General features: G+C 48.5%; 1 protein-coding gene across 1 annotated transcript in view; it reads left to right on the forward strand.

Moving 5' to 3' along the window:
- LOC143769726 (gamma-aminobutyric acid receptor subunit pi-like) overlaps positions 1-16,787 on the forward strand; it is a 257,463-nt gene extending 240,676 nt beyond the window's left edge. The window contains exon 10 of the mRNA XM_077258536.1: positions 16,662-16,787. Coding sequence (XP_077114651.1) covers positions 16,662-16,706 — 45 coding nt within the window. The 3' untranslated portion in view covers positions 16,707-16,787. The remainder of the gene's footprint in view (positions 1-16,661) is intronic.
- The last annotated feature ends 1,144 nt before the right edge of the window (positions 16,788-17,931 follow it).

Below are 17,931 nucleotides of genomic sequence, written 5' to 3' on the forward strand. Positions count from 1 at the left end.
AGAGTATTCAGTGCTGCAGGTTCAATATTAACCGAAAAAAGGACTCGTCTGGCTACCCAAAATGTTGACGATCTAACATTCATTAAAATGAACCACAACTGGATTTCGAAATCTTTTGCCCCACCTTGCCCGGCCGACACCTAGCTTTCCTATGAAAGGCTCTTGCCTGTGAATTACTTTTCTAATGTCTAATTTGCTGCAGCTGATTGTACAGCATACGACATGTTTACACCTCCCTAAATGGCCAAACTCCCCACACGGGGCCGTGGTATCGCGACTTGGCGCAAGCACCCGTGAGACTGCTGTTTGTCTGAAGAGGTGGGTGTGCTCGCTTTTGGTTGACGGCATTGCTACTGGGTCCCTCATAGTACAATGTAGTGTCTCTGGCGGTGGTGGTGCGCACCCAACGTCAGACACACCGTTGTAACATGAGGGGCCCTGGGGCGGTCCCGCCGGCCTCTAGAGAGTTCCCCCCTACCCCAGCTCAAAATGTGCTCTACCACATGCAAAATTATGTCGCACAGCTCCACCAATCTTTAGTCTATTCGCTGACATCATTCAATGTCTGGCACTGACAATACAAATTTGTAGACATCTACGATGCAACTTAAAGTAGTCTGTGTCTGTGTCCTATATTGGCACCATTAAATAGTTACTGCCAAATTACTATGTCAGAAACTCAGCAGATGAGCCCACCCCTGTACCTAAGTATGCCACCTTTTTTTTTGTTTTGGTTGTTTTGCGAGACATTAACATCTATTTATATTTTGGGAGTACTGGGACAGACACTCCTTGCACTACTCCTCCACTCACCACCAAGCTGCCCGTGTATCCATGTAACCGCTGTAAAACTGCCATGAGCCTATTGTTTGTTATTTTAGGCCTTTGAAGCCTGTCTGCGGTCCCTCCTTCCACTAGTCCTCCACTGACCAGACCACTGCTGCCCGTGTACCCCTGGAACCAATTATAAAGTGCCTACAGCCAGCCCATTTTTTTATGTTAGGCCTTTGAAGCCTGTCTGCGGTCCCTCCTTCCACTAGTCCTCCACTGGCCAGACCACTGCTGCCCGTGTACCCCTGGAACCAATTATAAAGTGCCTACAGCCAGCCCATTTTTTTATGTTAGGCCTTTGAAGCCTGTCTGCGGTCCCTCCTTCCACTAGTCCTCCACTGACCAGACCACTGCTGCCCGTGTACCCCTGGAACCAATTATAAAGTGCCTACAGCCAGCCCATTTTCTTATGTTAGGCCTTTGAAGCCTGTCTGCGGTCCCTACTTTAAATACTCCTCCACTGACCACCAAGCTGCCTGCCCGTGTATCCATGTAACCGCTGTAAAACTGCCATGAGCCTATTGTTTGTTATTTTAGGCCTTTGAAGCCTGTCTGCGGTCCCTCCTTCCACTAGTCCTCCACTGACCAGACCACTGCTGCCCGTGTACCCCTGGAACCAATTATAAAGTGCCTACAGCCAGCCCATTTTTTTATGTTAGGCCTTTGAAGCCTGTCTGCGGTCCCTCCTTCCACTAGTCCTCCACTGGCCAGACCACTGCTGCCCGTGTACCCCTGGAACCAATTATAAAGTGCCTACAGCCAGCCCATTTTTTTATGTTAGGCCTTTGAAGCCTGTCTGCGGTCCCTCCTTCCACTAGTCCTCCACTGACCAGACCACTGCTGCCCGTGTACCCCTGGAACTAATTATAAAGTGCCTACAGCCAGCCCATTTTCTTATGTTAGGCCTTTGAAGCCTGTCTGCGGTCCCTACTTTAAATACTCCTCCACTGACCACCAAGCTGCCTGCCCGTGTATCCATGTAACCGCTGTAAAACTGCCATGAGCCTATTGTTTGTTATTTTAGGCCTTTGAAGCCTGTCTGCGGTCCCTCCTTCCACTAGTCCTCCACTGGCCAGACCACTGCTGCCCGTGTACCCCTGGAACCAATTATAAAGTGCCTACAGCCAGCCCATTTTCTTATGTTAGGCCTTTGAAGCCTGTCTGCGGTCCCTACTTTAAATACTCCTCCACTGACCACCAAGCTGCCTGCCCGTGTATCCATGTAACCGCTGTAAAACTGCCATGAGCCTATTGTTTGTTATTTTAGGCCTTTGAAGCCTGTCTGCGGTCCCTCCTTCCACTAGTCCTCCACTGGCCAGACCACTGCTGCCCGTGTACCCCTGGAACCAATTATAAAGTGCCTACAGCCAGCCCATTTTCTTATGTTAGGCCTTTGAAGCCTGTCTGCGGTCCCTCCTTCCACTAGTCCTCCACTGACCAGACCACTGCTGCCCGTGTACCCCTGGAACCAATTATAAAGTGCCTACAGCCAGCCCATTTTCTTATGTTAGGCCTTTGAAGCCTGTCTGCGGTCCCTCCTTCCACTAGTCCTCCACTGGCCAGACCACTGCTGCCCGTGTACCCCTGGAACCAATTATAAAGTGCCTACAGCCAGCCCATTTTTTTATGTTAGGCCTTTGAAGCCTGTCTGCGGTCCCTCCTTCCACTAGTCCTCCACTGACCAGACCACTGCTGCCCGTGTACCCCTGGAACCAATTATAAAGTGCCTACAGCCAGCCCATTTTCTTATGTTAGGCCTTTGAAGCCTGTCTGCGGTCCCTCCTTCCACTAGTCCTCCACTGACCAGACCACTGCTGCCCGTGTACCCCTGGAACCAATTATAAAGTGCCTACAGCCAGCCCATTTTCTTATGTTAGGCCTTTGAAGCCTGTCTGCGGTCCCTACTTTAAATACTCCTCCACTGACCACCAAGCTGCCTGCCCGTGTATCCATGTAACCGCTGTAAAACTGCCATGAGCCTATTGTTTGTTATTTTAGGCCTTTGAAGCCTGTCTGCGGTCCCTCCTTCCACTAGTCCTCCACTGGCCAGACCACTGCTGCCCGTGTACCCCTGGAACCAATTATAAAGTGCCTACAGCCAGCCCATTTTTTTATGTTAGGCCTTTGAAGCCTGTCTGCGGTCCCTCCTTCCACTAGTCCTCCACTGGCCAGACCACTGCTGCCCGTGTACCCCTGGAACCAATTATAAAGTGCCTACAGCCAGCCCATTTTTTTATGTTAGGCCTTTGAAGCCTGTCTGCGGTCCCTCCTTCCACTAGTCCTCCACTGACCAGACCACTGCTGCCCGTGTACCCCTGGAACCAATTATAAAGTGCCTACAGCCAGCCCATTTTTTTATGTTAGGCCTTTGAAGCCTGTCTGCGGTCCCTCCTTCCACTAGTCCTCCACTGACCAGACCACTGCTGCCCGTGTACCCCTGGAACCAATTATAAAGTGCCTACAGCCAGCCCATTTTCTTATGTTAGGCCTTTGAAGCCTGTCTGCGGTCCCTCCTTCCACTAGTCCTCCACTGACCAGACCACTGCTGCCCGTGTACCCCTGGAACCAATTATAAAGTGCCTACAGCCAGCCCATTTTCTTATGTTAGGCCTTTGAAGCCTGTCTGCGGTCCCTACTTTAAATACTCCTCCACTGACCACCAAGCTGCCTGCCCGTGTATCCATGTAACCGCTGTAAAACTGCCATGAGCCTATTGTTTGTTATTTTAGGCCTTTGAAGCCTGTCTGCGGTCCCTCCTTCCACTAGTCCTCCACTGGCCAGACCACTGCTGCCCGTGTACCCCTGGAACCAATTATAAAGTGCCTACAGCCAGCCCATTTTTTTATGTTAGGCCTTTGAAGCCTGTCTGCGGTCCCTCCTTCCACTAGTCCTCCACTGACCAGACCACTGCTGCCCGTGTACCCCTGGAACCAATTATAAAGTGCCTACAGCCAGCCCATTTTCTTATGTTAGGCCTTTGAAGCCTGTCTGCGGTCCCTACTTTAAATACTCCTCCACTGACCACCAAGCTGCCTGCCCGTGTATCCATGTAACCGCTGTAAAACTGCCATGAGCCTATTGTTTGTTATTTTAGGCCTTTGAAGCCTGTCTGCGGTCCCTCCTTCCACTAGTCCTCCACTGACCAGACCACTGCTGCCCGTGTACCCCTGGAACCAATTATAAAGTGCCTACAGCCAGCCCATTTTCTTATGTTAGGCCTTTGAAGCCTGTCTGCGGTCCCTACTTTAAATACTCCTCCACTGACCACCAAGCTGCCTGCCCGTGTATCCATGTAACCGCTGTAAAACTGCCATGAGCCTATTGTTTGTTATGTTAGGCCTTTGATAGCCTGTCTGCGGTCCCTACTTTAAATACTCCTCCACTCACCACCAAGCTGCCTGCCCGTCTATCCATGTAACCGCTGTAAAACTGCAATGAGCCTATTGTTTGTTATTTTAGGCCTTTGATAGCCTGTCTGCGGCCCCTACTTGCAATACTCCTCCACTGACCACAATGCTGCCTGGAGTGCCTGCCTGTGTATCCATGTAACCGATGTAAAACTGCCATGACTGCCTACTGTTTGTTATTTTAGGCCTTTGATAGCCTGTCTGCAGCCCCTACTTGCAATACTCCTCCACTGACCACACCAATGCTGCCCGTGTACCCCTGGAACCTATTTAAAAGTTCATAGAGCCTAGTTATATATTTTATTTACTATTAATAAGGCCATGATGGACTACGCTGTACCACGCTACAAGCTAACCAGTCGACACTTCTTTTGCGAGAAAAGCCATCCCAACCCTCCACCAGCATGTAGAAGACCGCATTGTCCATGCACTCTGGCAATCTGTGAGTACAAAGGTGCACCTGACAACAGACGCATGGACCTGTAGGCATGGCCACGGAAGATTACGTGTCCATTACGGCGCAATGGGTTAATGTGGTGGATGCATGGTCCACAGGGGACAGCCTACTAAGTCTGTCTGCAGTCCCTAATTCAAATTGTCCTCCACTGTCTAAATCGGAGCTTCCACCTTCTGGCTTTCGGCCTATAGTATCAGAAATTAAACTGCATTTGGCCTTCAACTTTGGTTAGGGCCTACTAACGGCTTCTGCCCCTCCCTGGTGTTGCCCTCAACTAAATAAAGCTGAGCTTCAACCTTCTGCTCCAAATTACCATTTTAAAAAATGCAATAGGCTTTTCCGGCCTACTAAAGGTGTCTGTCTGTGTGCCCCTGCCTGGTGTTGTCCTCAACTAAATAAAGCTGAGCTTCAACCTTCCGGCTCTCATTAAGTGGTTTTAAAAAAAAAAAATGGTGGTTAGGGCCTACTAACGGCTTCTGCCCCTCCCTGGTGTTGTCCTCAACTAAATAAAGCTGAGCTTCAACCTTCTGCTCCAAATTACCATTTTAAAAAATGCAATAGGCTTTTCCGGCCTACTAAAGGTGTCTGTCTGTGTGCCCCTGCCTGGTGTTGTCCTCAACTAAATAAAGCTGAGCTTCAACCTTCTGCTCCAAATTACCATTTTAAAAAATGCAATAGGCTGTTCCGGCCTACTAAAGGTGTCTGTCTGTGTGCCCCTGCCTGGTGTTGTCCTCAACTAAATAAAGCTGAGCTTCAACCTTCCGGCTCTCATTAAGTGGTTTTAAAAAAAAAAAAATGGTGGTTAGGGCCTACTAACGGCTTCTGCCCCTCCCTGGTGTTGCCCTCAACTAAATAAAGCTGAGCTTCAACCTTCTGCTCCAAATTACCATTTTAAAAAATGCAATAGGCTTTTCCGGCCTACTAAAGGTGTCTGTCTGTGTGCCCCTGCCTGGTGTTGTCCTCAACTAAATAAAGCTGAGCTTCAACCTTCTGCTCCAAATTACCATTTTAAAAAATGCAATAGGCTTTTCCGGCCTACTAATGGTGTCTGTCTGTGTGCCCCTGCCTGGTGTTGTCCTCAACTAAATAAAGCTGAGCTTCAACCTTCTGCTCCAAATTACCATTTTAAAAAATGCAATAGGCTTTTCCGGCCTACTAAAGGTGTCTGTCTGTGTGCCCCTGCCTGGTGTTGTCCTCAACTAAATAAAGCTGAGCTTCAACCTTCTGCTCCAAATTACCATTTTAAAAAATGCAATAGGCTTTTCCGGCCTACTAAAGGTGTCTGTCTGTGTGCCCCTGCCTGGTGTTGTCCTCAACTAAATAAAGCTGAGCTTCAACCTTCTGCTCCAAATTACCATTTTAAAAAATGCAATAGGCTTTTCCGGCCTACTAAAGGTGTCTGTCTGTGTGCCCCTGCCTGGTGTTGTCCTCAACTAAATAAAGCTGAGCTTCAACCTTCTGCTCCAAATTACCATTTTAAAAAATGCAATAGGCTTTTCCGGCCTACTAAAGGTGTCTGTCTGTGTGCCCCTGCCTGGTGTTGTCCTCAACTAAATAAAGCTGAGCTTCAACCTTCTGCTCCAAATTACCATTTTAAAAAATGCAATAGGCTTTTCCGGCCTACTAAAGGTGTCTGCCCCTCCCTGGTGTTGTCCTCAACTGAACAAAGCTGAGCTTCCACATTCTGGCTTTCGCCCTATACTATCAGATATTAAACTGCATTTGGCCTACTAGTGTGGTTAGGCCCTTGAAACAGTGTCTGCTGCTCTTGGGTTTGCTACTCCACTGAACAAAGCAATGCCGCCTGTTTAGTCCTGTTACCAATTTTGAACTGCATGTAGCCTACTTTATTCTTTGGCCCTATATCTGTTTCCTCCTCATCCTGCCCATTGCCCAGCCACTGCTAAATGAGTCTGCTGGTACATTGACCTAGACCACTACATTCCCCTTGTACTCTACACAGCCAGAATCTGACCCTGCTGAAAGTAAGGTTCCCCTTCCCGCATGTTATACCACCTTACACAGGGACAAAGAGGAAGGTGCAGATGAAAGTGCAGGTTCCTTCATCAGGTGGGGGGGCATACTCGTTGGCGACGTCACTGGCACAGGGCCCCTCAGAGTACGCAAAAGTGTCGCTGCTGGTGGGAGGCGCCCCCGCCATGCAAACACACCGCCGTACTTTGAGGGGCCCTGTGCCAGTGGCAATGCGAACGAGTGGGCCCCCCCCTGCTTGCTCAGGATCACAGCACTTGCAACTTTTAAATACTTACCTTTCCCTGCAACACCGCCGTGACGTAGTCCGCATTTCCTGGGCCCACGAAAAACTTGAGCCAGCCCTACTCCCCCCACAACTTTCCCCCAATTCCCTATGCCCAACTATTATTATACAGTTAATTAAGATTGGCAAGCTTCAGAAACAAGAATGGATGTTTTTGGCATTAAAATGGGCACTGTAGGTGTTTTCCTGGCCTCCACTCACTGCCGACTATGCTTCCCCATTGACTTGCATTGGGTTTCGTGTTTCGGTCGATCCCCGACTTTTAGCGATAATCGGCCGACTGCACTCGACTCGACTCTGGACAAAATCGGGTTTCCCAAAACCCTACTCGATCTTAAAAAAATGAAAGTCGCTCAACCCTACTTATAACTCCCTAACAAAAAAAAATTTTGGTTCCTAAATTGTGCTGATGTAAAGTAGACATGTGGGAAATGTTACCTATTAAGTATTTTGTGTGACATATCTCTGTGATTTAAGGGCATAAAAATTCAAAGTTGAAAAATTGCAAAACTTTCAAACTTTTCGCCAAATTTCCGTTTTTTTCACAAATAAACGCAAGTTATGTCGAAGAAATTTTACCACTATCATGAAGTACAATATGTCACGAGAAAACAGTGTCAGAATCGCCAAGATCCGTTGAAGCGTTCCAGAGTTATAAACTCATAAAAGGACAGTGGTCAGAATTGTAAAAATTGGCCCGGTCATTAACGTGCAAACCACCCTTGGGGGTAAAGGGGTTAATCAGTATAATGGTGCCGACCTGACACTGTCAGTAGGTTACTGTGCGCAATCCTACTCACAGGTTCCCTTTAAAATGAGCCACATTTATTAACGTCTCATACTGGTAGATACATTCGGTGCATTTTTGCAATGTACGGTCTAAGGGCTTGCTTACACTTTGCTTTTCTTGAAGCGTATTTGCAGTGAAATAACTTGGTGTTTTATATTACCAGCAAAGTGAATGAGATTTTTGAAATTTCACGTACATGTTGCTTATTTTTTCCTTGCAGAATTTGAAGCAGTAACAGATCTGCAGCATGTCAATTCTTTCAGTGTTTTTGCCAAATTTTTCACCTATTCTAACGAATGGGGAACAAAACAAACATAAAAGTGTGACAAAAAAGTGCCTACTTTAAGCAGTAGTGATGAGTGAACGTGCTCGGATAAGGTGTTATCTATACTCGGGAGCTAACCGACTTTGGCATGCTGGAATAATATGTTCGAATCTCCGCACCTGCATGTCTCGCGGCTGTTTGACAGTCTCAACACATGCATGGAGTGTCTGTTTGTTAGCCAATCCTTGCACGTGTTGCAGCTGTTGAACAGCCGTGAGATATGCAGCAGCGGGGACTCGAACATATTTTTCGAGCACACCGAAGACACTCAGTTAGCACCCGAGCCTGCTCAGATAACACCTTATCCCAGCACATTCGCTCATCACTATTACGCAGCCAAGACACCGTGCTGAAATGTCTGCTGCAAATACTTACCGTGTGCACATACCCTAAAGGTGTGTTCAAACATAGCGTATTTTCTGTGGCTTTTCTGTGTAGGTATTTGGACGGAAGCTGTACAACAGAATAGAGTCCTAGCAATGTACTTGAGATGTTTCTGATTTGATCCTCTCGTTATTTTTATTTTCAGGCTGGAGATTGACATTTTTGATCTGTCAATTTTGCCCAAATAAATAATGCAAATTTACTAAATGGGGTAAAAATGGGCAAAAAATAAGCACCACAGTGGAATTTTCTGCAGATTTGCTGCAGACCTGCGGAAAACTTTGCAAGTGAAGATGTTTTAAAAAAAAGGTTTAATTACATTAATATAAAAATAATATACCCACCTCTGCTGGTAATTTCTTCAGTCCCGGCAGGGCTTCTACGCCAGTGTCTGCTCATTCTGGCCTCCGATGCAGATTTTCTGTCCCATATGACAGCCGCAGCTGAGCAGAGGATGTAGCCTTCACGCTGGCACATGATACAAGGATGGGACCAGAGAATCGCCTGCAGAGGTGAGTATCTTCTTTTTTTTTATTTTTCCAAACATGCTGCTATTCTGCAGGGAAATTTGCGGCAAGATCTGTAAGAATTTGTGTGGATCTGTCACTGCTAAACTCCCTGTTGATATCTACAGATTCTCTGCTGAAAGTGTCTGCAGCAAATCCGCAATGTGTTAACATACCTTAAGGCCATATTCACACAACACTATTTTCTATCCAGATACTGTCCATGAAAAAAAAAATTGCCTCTGTATGAACAGAACCAAAGTTATTAAAGAGGACCTGTCACAATGTCAAAAGTTACCAATTCTTGCCATTTACTTTATTCCTGCTGCTCCTCTGAGTATGTTGTTTGATTGTTTTTTTTTTCAAATCCAACATATGGTTCCAAAGATATGGGTATTTTTTATTTAGCAGTCATTTTGATTGTCTTTATCAAGGGGCCGTGTCCCAGAGATCCTCTGGGGCGTGTCTTAAGGCTGCTCTGTAGTATTATCCTGTGAGCCATGCCCCCTTGGAATGATCACAAAAATTAGCACGTCACAAAAAGGCCCATATCTGTGGAACTGTATTGCAGATTTGAACAAAAAAAACCCTGATTAATCCGCAGTGAAGCAAAAGTAAGATAAGAGCAAAGACAGGTCACTTTTGATCTGGAAACAGGTCCTCTTTAAATTGTGCTGTTCAGATTAATATTTTTTTACACAGACCGAATATCTTTGTGAATAAAAAAATTTCAGCATGCACTTGTCTCTTTCATATTTCGGATAAGACTCACCTATTCATCACATCTGAAATGCTGTCTGCCATTCGACAGTCATACATAGGCCTCATATGCGGTGACTAAGTGCTGACTACGAGAATTCTCCACTCATTTACTCACTTATTTACTCCAATAGTTACGAAAAGTCAGTAAAATAAACTCATCTCCTCTGACTTATAAATAATTTATACTTTATTGATTTTTCAGTACTGTCGTATTAAACAAGTGCTGTAATCATTGGATTGACTGACTGGATCATTTGTCATTTCCTGCTCAGAGACAGAGGCATTCTCAGTAATACCGACTAATTAGTAAAATGTTTCCCATTGCTTCCGGCACTGGCACTGACACTGGCTGAATCCGAGCTCCACAGGGATGTAGAGCTGTATTTACTGACTGTGCCACGCCGGCGTGCAAGGAGAGCGAGATAAAACAGAGAACTTCTGCCTACGAGCCTAAACCCCATGCTGTAGCTTGTTGTACAGACTTTATATGTACGCCGTTCAAATCAAACTTACAGTGACTGTATGCAAAGTTTTTTGTGAATTCATTTATATAAAAACAAGTTTGTATAATTTACAATAATAGTTCTAAAAATGGGTGTCCAATTTGGAACATGCATTTTAGTTAGAATTGCCCTTTGGCAACAAGCAAATCTTAGAAAGTCCGGCAATCAGCTGTTATCTATGGTGAAAAACAGCAGCGTGTTCAATTCCTTTGCAGAAACAACACAGGAGATATGAAGCATTGTACAGTTTTTATCTAAAGAAATGACGTATCTTTGTAACATATGAATGTTGGGTCTTCTACTGCAAAAGAATACCCATATACTTGTATGCTCTGCAATCTTCATGAGAAATGAGCTTCTTGAACTTGACATTCACCCCATTAGTAGGAGTGGTCAAGTTATAGACCTTGTTATAGACAGGGGTCTAGCTGTCGAAGTAATTGTATGTGCTCGTGGAAAGACTAGGAGAGAAGTCTAGTCATAATTTGGTAATTTGGTGCCTGTAGGGCTCAGTTGTGAGGGAATCACTTGGTTGATTGGGAGCTCTTGAAGACCTAACCGTTAATAGGCAGAGAGTGGTGAAAGAAGGACAGGAAAAAGTGGCAAAAAGCTGAGCATTTGCGATTCAGGCAATAAAGACATAGATCCCCTTGAGAAAGTAGTGTGTGAAACATACTTCGGGGCAGCAATAATTTTTGCGTTGGTTTTGGTAATTATTTATTGCATCACAGATATATGCTTTTGCTTATGCACTTTAATCAAAGTAGACCTCATTTTTGATAATGTTTGATATTATAATGCCCTCTTGATAGAAGGTATGTGTCCCTGAGATGGCTGCCCTAAGAGATTTAGGTCCCAGAAAAGAGTGCTCCGGTAACAATAAGTTACTGGGAGGAAATTTAGTGGACTGGATTTTGGGTCCAGGATTTAGGAGTGATCAAAAGAAATTGGGCGGGAAAAGTCACTACCGTACATTCCAGTCTGGGGCTTGAAGGTCCTATATAAGGCAACTGGGTTGGGTCAGGCGTGGTCTTTAGAATTAAAGCTGGTTAAAATACTGGTGCCTGCCCATAGTGAAGAGGATTTTCCTTGCCGAGTGGAAGGGGCCCTATCAAGTAGTAGAAAAGGTTGGAGAGGTAATTATAGAATACACCATCCTGGGAAAAGAAATCCCTTCCAGTTATATCATTTTAACCTAATCAAACCCTGACAAGATTGGGAACCTCTCAGAGCTCCTTGCTTGGTGGCTAAGTCAGATGCCAATATTAAAGATGTCAAGGTGGCAGAAACTTTGTCATCCTTCCAAAAATAGCAGTGCCATGCGTTGTTACATCGAAATATGGACCTGTTCTCAGAGTTACCAGGTCTAATGTCTATGGCTGGCGTTACAGTAAACTATGAAATTCCAACTGCCTGCATTCACCATTGTTCAGCTGACAGTCATCATAGCTGACTCTCCCATACACAGATGCGCTCATTCAATTGAGGTCTCCTGTGATCTTGATGAGAAGGCTGCCGACTGACGCATCTGCCAGCAGCTTATCTCAGGGAGAACAATGTGATTGTCAGTCTGAAATTGGACTTGCCTGATCGACATCACTCCAAAACATCATTTAGCCCTACACCCCATACACATTAGACCGTCTGAACCTGTTTATATTGATAGGTTTGGCCAACATAAGTCTAATGTGTGTAGCCAGCTTTACTCTATTTCTGTGCAGGAATATTTGAGCTTTGCATCAGAAAACAGAGATCCAACCCTGTAAAAGAATCAAAGAATCACTCCTCCTCCTCCCGTCAAAGTTTTTATCCTCTTAATATATTGCAATCTTCATATTATATAGCACTGTTGCTCATTTTGCCTTTCTACCCAATAATTTTTTCTCTTTTCTCTGTTCTATGTAGAAACAGGAAGTCTCCTCTCTACATTTATCATTCCCCTCTCCAACTCCTGACCCAGCTGCTCCCTCCTCACAATGCCAGGGACTTTTGAAGGGACTTATGATTCATACAGGAAAATGTGACCTCCTTTCTCAACACAGAGCTTAGAAACATTCAGCGAGTCAGTTAGTAATCAAGTGATGTCATAGACCTAATGGAAAAGAGAAGAATTAGCTAGGTGGAAAGGCAAAATGAGCAATTGTAAGTATACAGTGATATATAATATAACTAGCTATTGAACCCGTTCTACGCCTGGGTGGCGAGCATTTATACTGGTATATGGTCTCCATCCTGGTATGTGCTGCTCCCATCTTGCTCTCCCATCCTGTCATGTGCTGCTCCATCCTGCGCCCCCATCCTGTCATGTGCTGTTCCACCGTGTCATGTGCTGCTCCATCCTGCATCCCCATCCTGTCATGTGCTGCTCCACCGTGTCATGTGCTGCTCCATCCTGCATCCCCATCCTGTCATGTGCTGCTCCACCGTGTCATGTGCTGCTCCATCCTGCATCCCCATCCTGTCATGTGCTGCTCCACCATGTCATGTGCTGCTCCATCCTGCATCCCCATCCTGTCATGTGCTCCCATCCTGCGCCCCCATCCTATCACGTGTTGCTCCATTCAGTGCGGGCGGCTGTGCTGAGTGCGGGCAGCTGAGCTGAGTGCGGGCGGCTGTGCGGAGTGCGGGCGGCTGTGCGGAGTGCGGGCGGCTGTGCGGAGTGCGGGCGGCTGTGCGGAGTGCGGGCGGCTGTGCGGAGTGCAGGCGACTGTGCTGAGTGCGGGCGGCTGTGCTGAGTGCGGGCGGCTGTGCTGAGTGCGGGCGGCTGTGCTGAGTGCGGGCGGCTGTGGACGGCTGTGCTGGTTGCGGTGGCTGTGCTGGGTGCGGCGGCTGTGGACGGCTGTGCTGGGTGCGGTGGCTGTGCTGGGTGCAGCGGCTGTGGGCGGCGGCTGTGCTGGGTGCGGCGGCTGTGCTGGGTGCGGCGGCGGTGCGTGGCTGTGCTGGGTGCGGTGGCTGTGGTGGGTGTGGCGGCTGTGGGTGGCTGTGCGTGGCTGTGCTGGGTGCGGTGGCTGTGGACAGCTGTGCTGGGTGCGGTTGCTGTGCTGGGTGCAGCGGCTGTGCGTGGCTCTAGGCGGTTGTGCGTGGCTGTGGGCGGCTGTCCGTGGCTGTGCTGGGTGCGGCGGCTGTGGACGGCTGTGCTGGGTGCGGTGGCTGTGCTGGGTGCAGCGGCTGTGCGTGGCTGTGGGCGGCTGTGCATGGCTGTGCTGGGTGCGGCGGCTGTGCGTGGCTGTAGGCGGCTGTGCGTGGCTGTGGGCGGCTGTGCGTGGCTGTGCTGGGTGCGGCGGCTGTGCTGAGTGCGGGTGGCTGTGCTGGGTGCAGGCGGCTGTGGGTAGCTGTGCTGGGTGCAGCGGCTGTGGACGGCTGTGCTGCGTGCGGTGGCTGTGGGCGGCTGTGCGTGGCTGTGTGCAGCGGCTGTGGACGGCTGTGCTGCGTGCGGTGGCTGTGGGCGGCTGTGCGTGGCTGTGGGCGGCGGCTGTGCTGGGTGCGGCAGCTGTGGGTGGCTGTGCGTGGCTGTGCTGGGTGCGGCGGCTGTGGACGGCTGTGCTGGGTGCGGTGGCTGTGCTGGGTGCAGCGGCTGTGCGTGGCTCTAGGCGGCTGTGTGTGGCTCTAGGCGGCTGTGCGTGGCTGTGGGCGGCTGTCCGTGGCTGTGCTGGGTGCGGCGGCTGTGGACGGCTGTGCTGGGTGCGGTGGCTGTGCTGGGTGCGGCGGCTGTGCGTGGCTGTGGGCGGCTGTGCGTGCCTGTGCTGGGTGCGGCGGCTGTGCTGGGTGCGGCGGCTGTGCGTGGCTGTAGGCGGCTGTGCGTGGCTGTGGGCGGCTGTGCGTGGCTGTGCTGGGTGCGGCGGCTGTGCTGAGTGCGGGTGGCTGTGCTGGGTGCGGGCGGCTGTGGGTGGCTGTGCTGGGTGCGGTGGCTGTGCTGGGTGCAGCGGCTGTGCGTGGCTGTGGGCGGCAGCTGTGCTGGGTGCGGCGGCTGTGGTGGGTGCGGCGGCTGTGCTGGGTGCGGCGGCTGTGGACGGCTGTGCTGGGTGCGGTGGCTGTGCTGGGTACAGCGGCTGTGCGTGGCTGTGGGCGGCTGTGCGTGGCTGTGCTGGGTGCGGTGGCTGTGCTGGGTGCGGCGGCTGTGCTGGGTGTGGCGGCTGTGCTGGGTGTGGCGGCTGTGCGTGGCTGTAGGCGGCTGTGCGTGGCTGTGCTGGGTGCGGCGGCTGTGGACGGCTGTGCTGGGTGCGGTGGCTGTGCTGGGTGCAGCGGCTGTGCGTGGCTGTGCTGTGCGTGGCTGTGCTGTGCGTGGCTGTAGGCGGCTGTGCGTGGCTGTAGGCGGCTGTGGGCAGCTGTGCGTGGCTGTGCTGGGTGCGGCGGCTGTGGATGGCTGTGCTGAGTGCGGCGGCTGTGGGCGGCTGTGCGTGGCTGTGCTGGGTGCGGCGGCTGTGCTGGGTGCGGCGGCTGTGCGTGGCTGTAGGCGGCTGTGCATGGCTGTAGGCGGCTGTGCGTGGCTGTGGGCGGCTGTGCGTGGCTGTGGGCGGCTGTGCGTGGCTGTGCTGGGTGCGGTGGCTGTGGTAGGTGCGGCGGCTGTGGACGTAAGTGGCGTAAGTAACAAATAGCTGTGGCATGAAGTGCCACAGCCTCATGGCACAGCAATTTGTTACTTGCGGTACCTTATTCATTTCCGGCGCCATTTTCTGTGTCCTCCTGGTGCCGGAATCGGCGCCTGCGCAGTCCGCGCTTTCCGGCGCCATTTTCTTGAAGACACACTGCAATGTGTCTTCAAGAAAATGGCGCCGGAAAGCGCGGACTGCGCAGGCGCCGATTCCGGGAGCAGGGGGATATTCATGGCCCGGAATGGCGTCGGTGGAACGGACTCACCCTCCGCCTCCTGGCTCATCCCTGTTTCTCCGTTGGAGATCGCGGTGTGCGTTCAGCGCTTACGCATACCGCGATCTCCTGGGAGCGTCGCTCTGTGAGGTCCAGACTGCGCCGGCGCTTGCGCTTGCGCAGTCTATAAAGGCTTCGGACAGAGTGACGCACCCAGCGTTATATTATAGATGATTGCAATATTTTAAGAAGATAAACATTTTGATGGGACTGCCTCTTTATTAAAAATAGAAGAAGTACATAATAAAGTGTGGTTTAAAATGGTGATTATAGGAAGTCAACATGGGAATAACTTCACAGCTCATGTCTAATAATATAATGGCAGCACTGAAGATTAGCCAAGCACAACACTTAGCAATTTCTAGCCCTCCCATTAAGAGTGAATGGAGTCATAGTGTGCATGGTTGACCACTCCTCCATTCTGCTGGGAATCTTCAGAGCCTGGGATCACTGGTGGCCATGGTGGTTGGACCCCTATCAATTGGAAAGTTATCTTACATCTCATGTGGAGCAGCCCCCAAATGCAGGGCAGCGGGGTACTCGGTATCGGGTCCCTCGGTCTCGGTTCTAGGGGTGTCACGGTGGCCCGACCTGGTCCGTGGCCCTGCTAAGGGGCGCCCAAATAAAGGTGTAGGTGAGAGTTTGTCAAGTGTTTGTGACGCCACCTGTGGTATTCGGTCAGGGTGACCGACGCTGCTAGGGGTCAACTGGGGTGATGGAATGGCAGCTAGATGGTGTAACTTCCCACAGGTGAAGTGTGTCCCCAGGGCTTCCCTTGATGAGCAGATGGTAATGGTGTAGGTCGCAGTAAATGAGTTAACTGCCCTGCCGTAGTTCAAAGTAATGCGTAGAGCCTATTACTTCCTCAGCATTCCGGCCGCCGGCTACGCGCCTCAGAAGGATGTTGCCGATCTTGGGGCACGACTCCTCCTGGTTCTATCTCCTTTGTGCTGTGATCTCGTTTCTCACTTCTCCACAATATACTTCGCTTCGTGTCCTTTCTTAGGATGCCGCCGCAATGAGGTGTAGGCACGGCTCCGTAACAATCTGTCTCGTGCTAGGCCACTGCCAGGATCCCACCCCTGACAGGGACCCCTCTGGATCTTCCCAAGCAACGCTCTTCTCTCACTAGATGTTACCTGGGCAAAACCCAGTCAGCTTCTCCCTCACTTCCTATCCAACTCCCAGTTTTACCAGAGTGTGAGGAGTGGCCTAATACATAGAACCTTTTGCTCCCCCTGGTGGCCGGAGTGTGAAGTGTAATGTGTGACTGTGATACCTGGTCAGGTGAACTCTTTTAGTGCCATCAGACGTAACATCACTCCCCCTTGTGGCAGAGCGACAATACTGCAACGACCAGGACTCTGGGGCACTGCACTTGGGTAGGGGATATCTTTCAAACTTGAGAGTACCCCTTTAAGAGCTGGTTTACTTTAAAAAGCTCAGTGCACTAACTCAATGGATCGACACTGTGCATACAATGGAGATTGCCAATATTCAGGACATGTCATTTTTTTTTAAATGAATTCTCCTTTCTTTTTTCTCTCCACAGATTATCCAATGTCTTTTGAAAATTTGTGTTAAACCCTTTAAATAATGAATATATTTATCTAAAGGTAACATAAACTGGATATTAAATGGAAACAAATAAATAAAATCAGATCCCATCTTACTGAGCACACAGTGACCATGTGTGAACCCTACTGTATAAACGTATGATTCACCACTTAGATCCACATCACAGGAACGATGAGAGGAACAGACCTTCATATCAAGTATTCATTATGAAGCATAACAACAAAAAAAAACACCTACTAGAAAAACAGAAATGTTTGCATTGTTTTTACTACTGTTCTCATAACAACAGTTAAAAATTTGCGTCGACAAAAGCCGATTACATTAATTTGTATTAAAAGATAAACCTTGAGCAGAACGGAGGCAGATGCTCCATGTTATCAGAGGTAATGTTTTCTTTATGATAATGAAAAAGACAAACAATAAAATATCTCCAATTTGAAGAGTTTATGTCTGTAATATAAAAAGAGTTGCCTTGACTAATGAAATTGATGAATTATTCTACAGGAGAGGTCATCCAGCTCAGATCCTATCCTCTTGAATGGGAGCTGAGCTGCAGTTTTCAGCAGCAGCCACTACACAATGACTAGAGCCATACTGTTGTGGCTTCATTAACTGTTTAGATCTGGATGACACCAGAGCTGTAAACAGCGGATCAGTGGGGATGATATTTTTCTTCTCCCTTTTTTGCACCATACACATGCATGCGTCCTACAGCCGTGGAGTGCTGATCACTGACGCACATCAGTGATCAGCCTCCAGTTTTGTTTTTTTTGTGTGTGATAAAAAGAATAGAATAAACAATAATTTAGATTAGTTGATACGACTAGAGTAGGGACAGTGGAAATATACTGTAGTAATCAGCATCTTCTACAGTATTTTTTACTGAATTGAGTCAGGGTTAGTGTCAGATAGTAAAGAGTAAAAATAAAAATCTAACTAACTTAGATTAGTTGATCGGACTAGATTAGGGACAGTAAAAATATAATGTAGTAATCTGTCTGTACTACAGTATTTTTTATTAAGTTTAGTTAGGGTTAATGTCAGCGCAGAAAAAAAGAATCACATTTTTGCTTAAGTCCTACAGCCATTGATCGCTGATCACTGACACACATCAGTGATCGACCTCCGGTAGTTGCTTTTTTTTGTGAAAAAAAAAATACTTTTTTTTAGATTAGTTGATAGGACTAGATTAGGGACAGTAAAAATATACTGTAGTAATTGGTGTCTACCATAGTATTTTTTAT

This window comes from Ranitomeya variabilis, chromosome 4, assembly GCF_051348905.1.
Source record: "Ranitomeya variabilis isolate aRanVar5 chromosome 4, aRanVar5.hap1, whole genome shotgun sequence".
Classification (NCBI taxonomy): Eukaryota; Metazoa; Chordata; class Amphibia; order Anura; family Dendrobatidae; genus Ranitomeya; species Ranitomeya variabilis.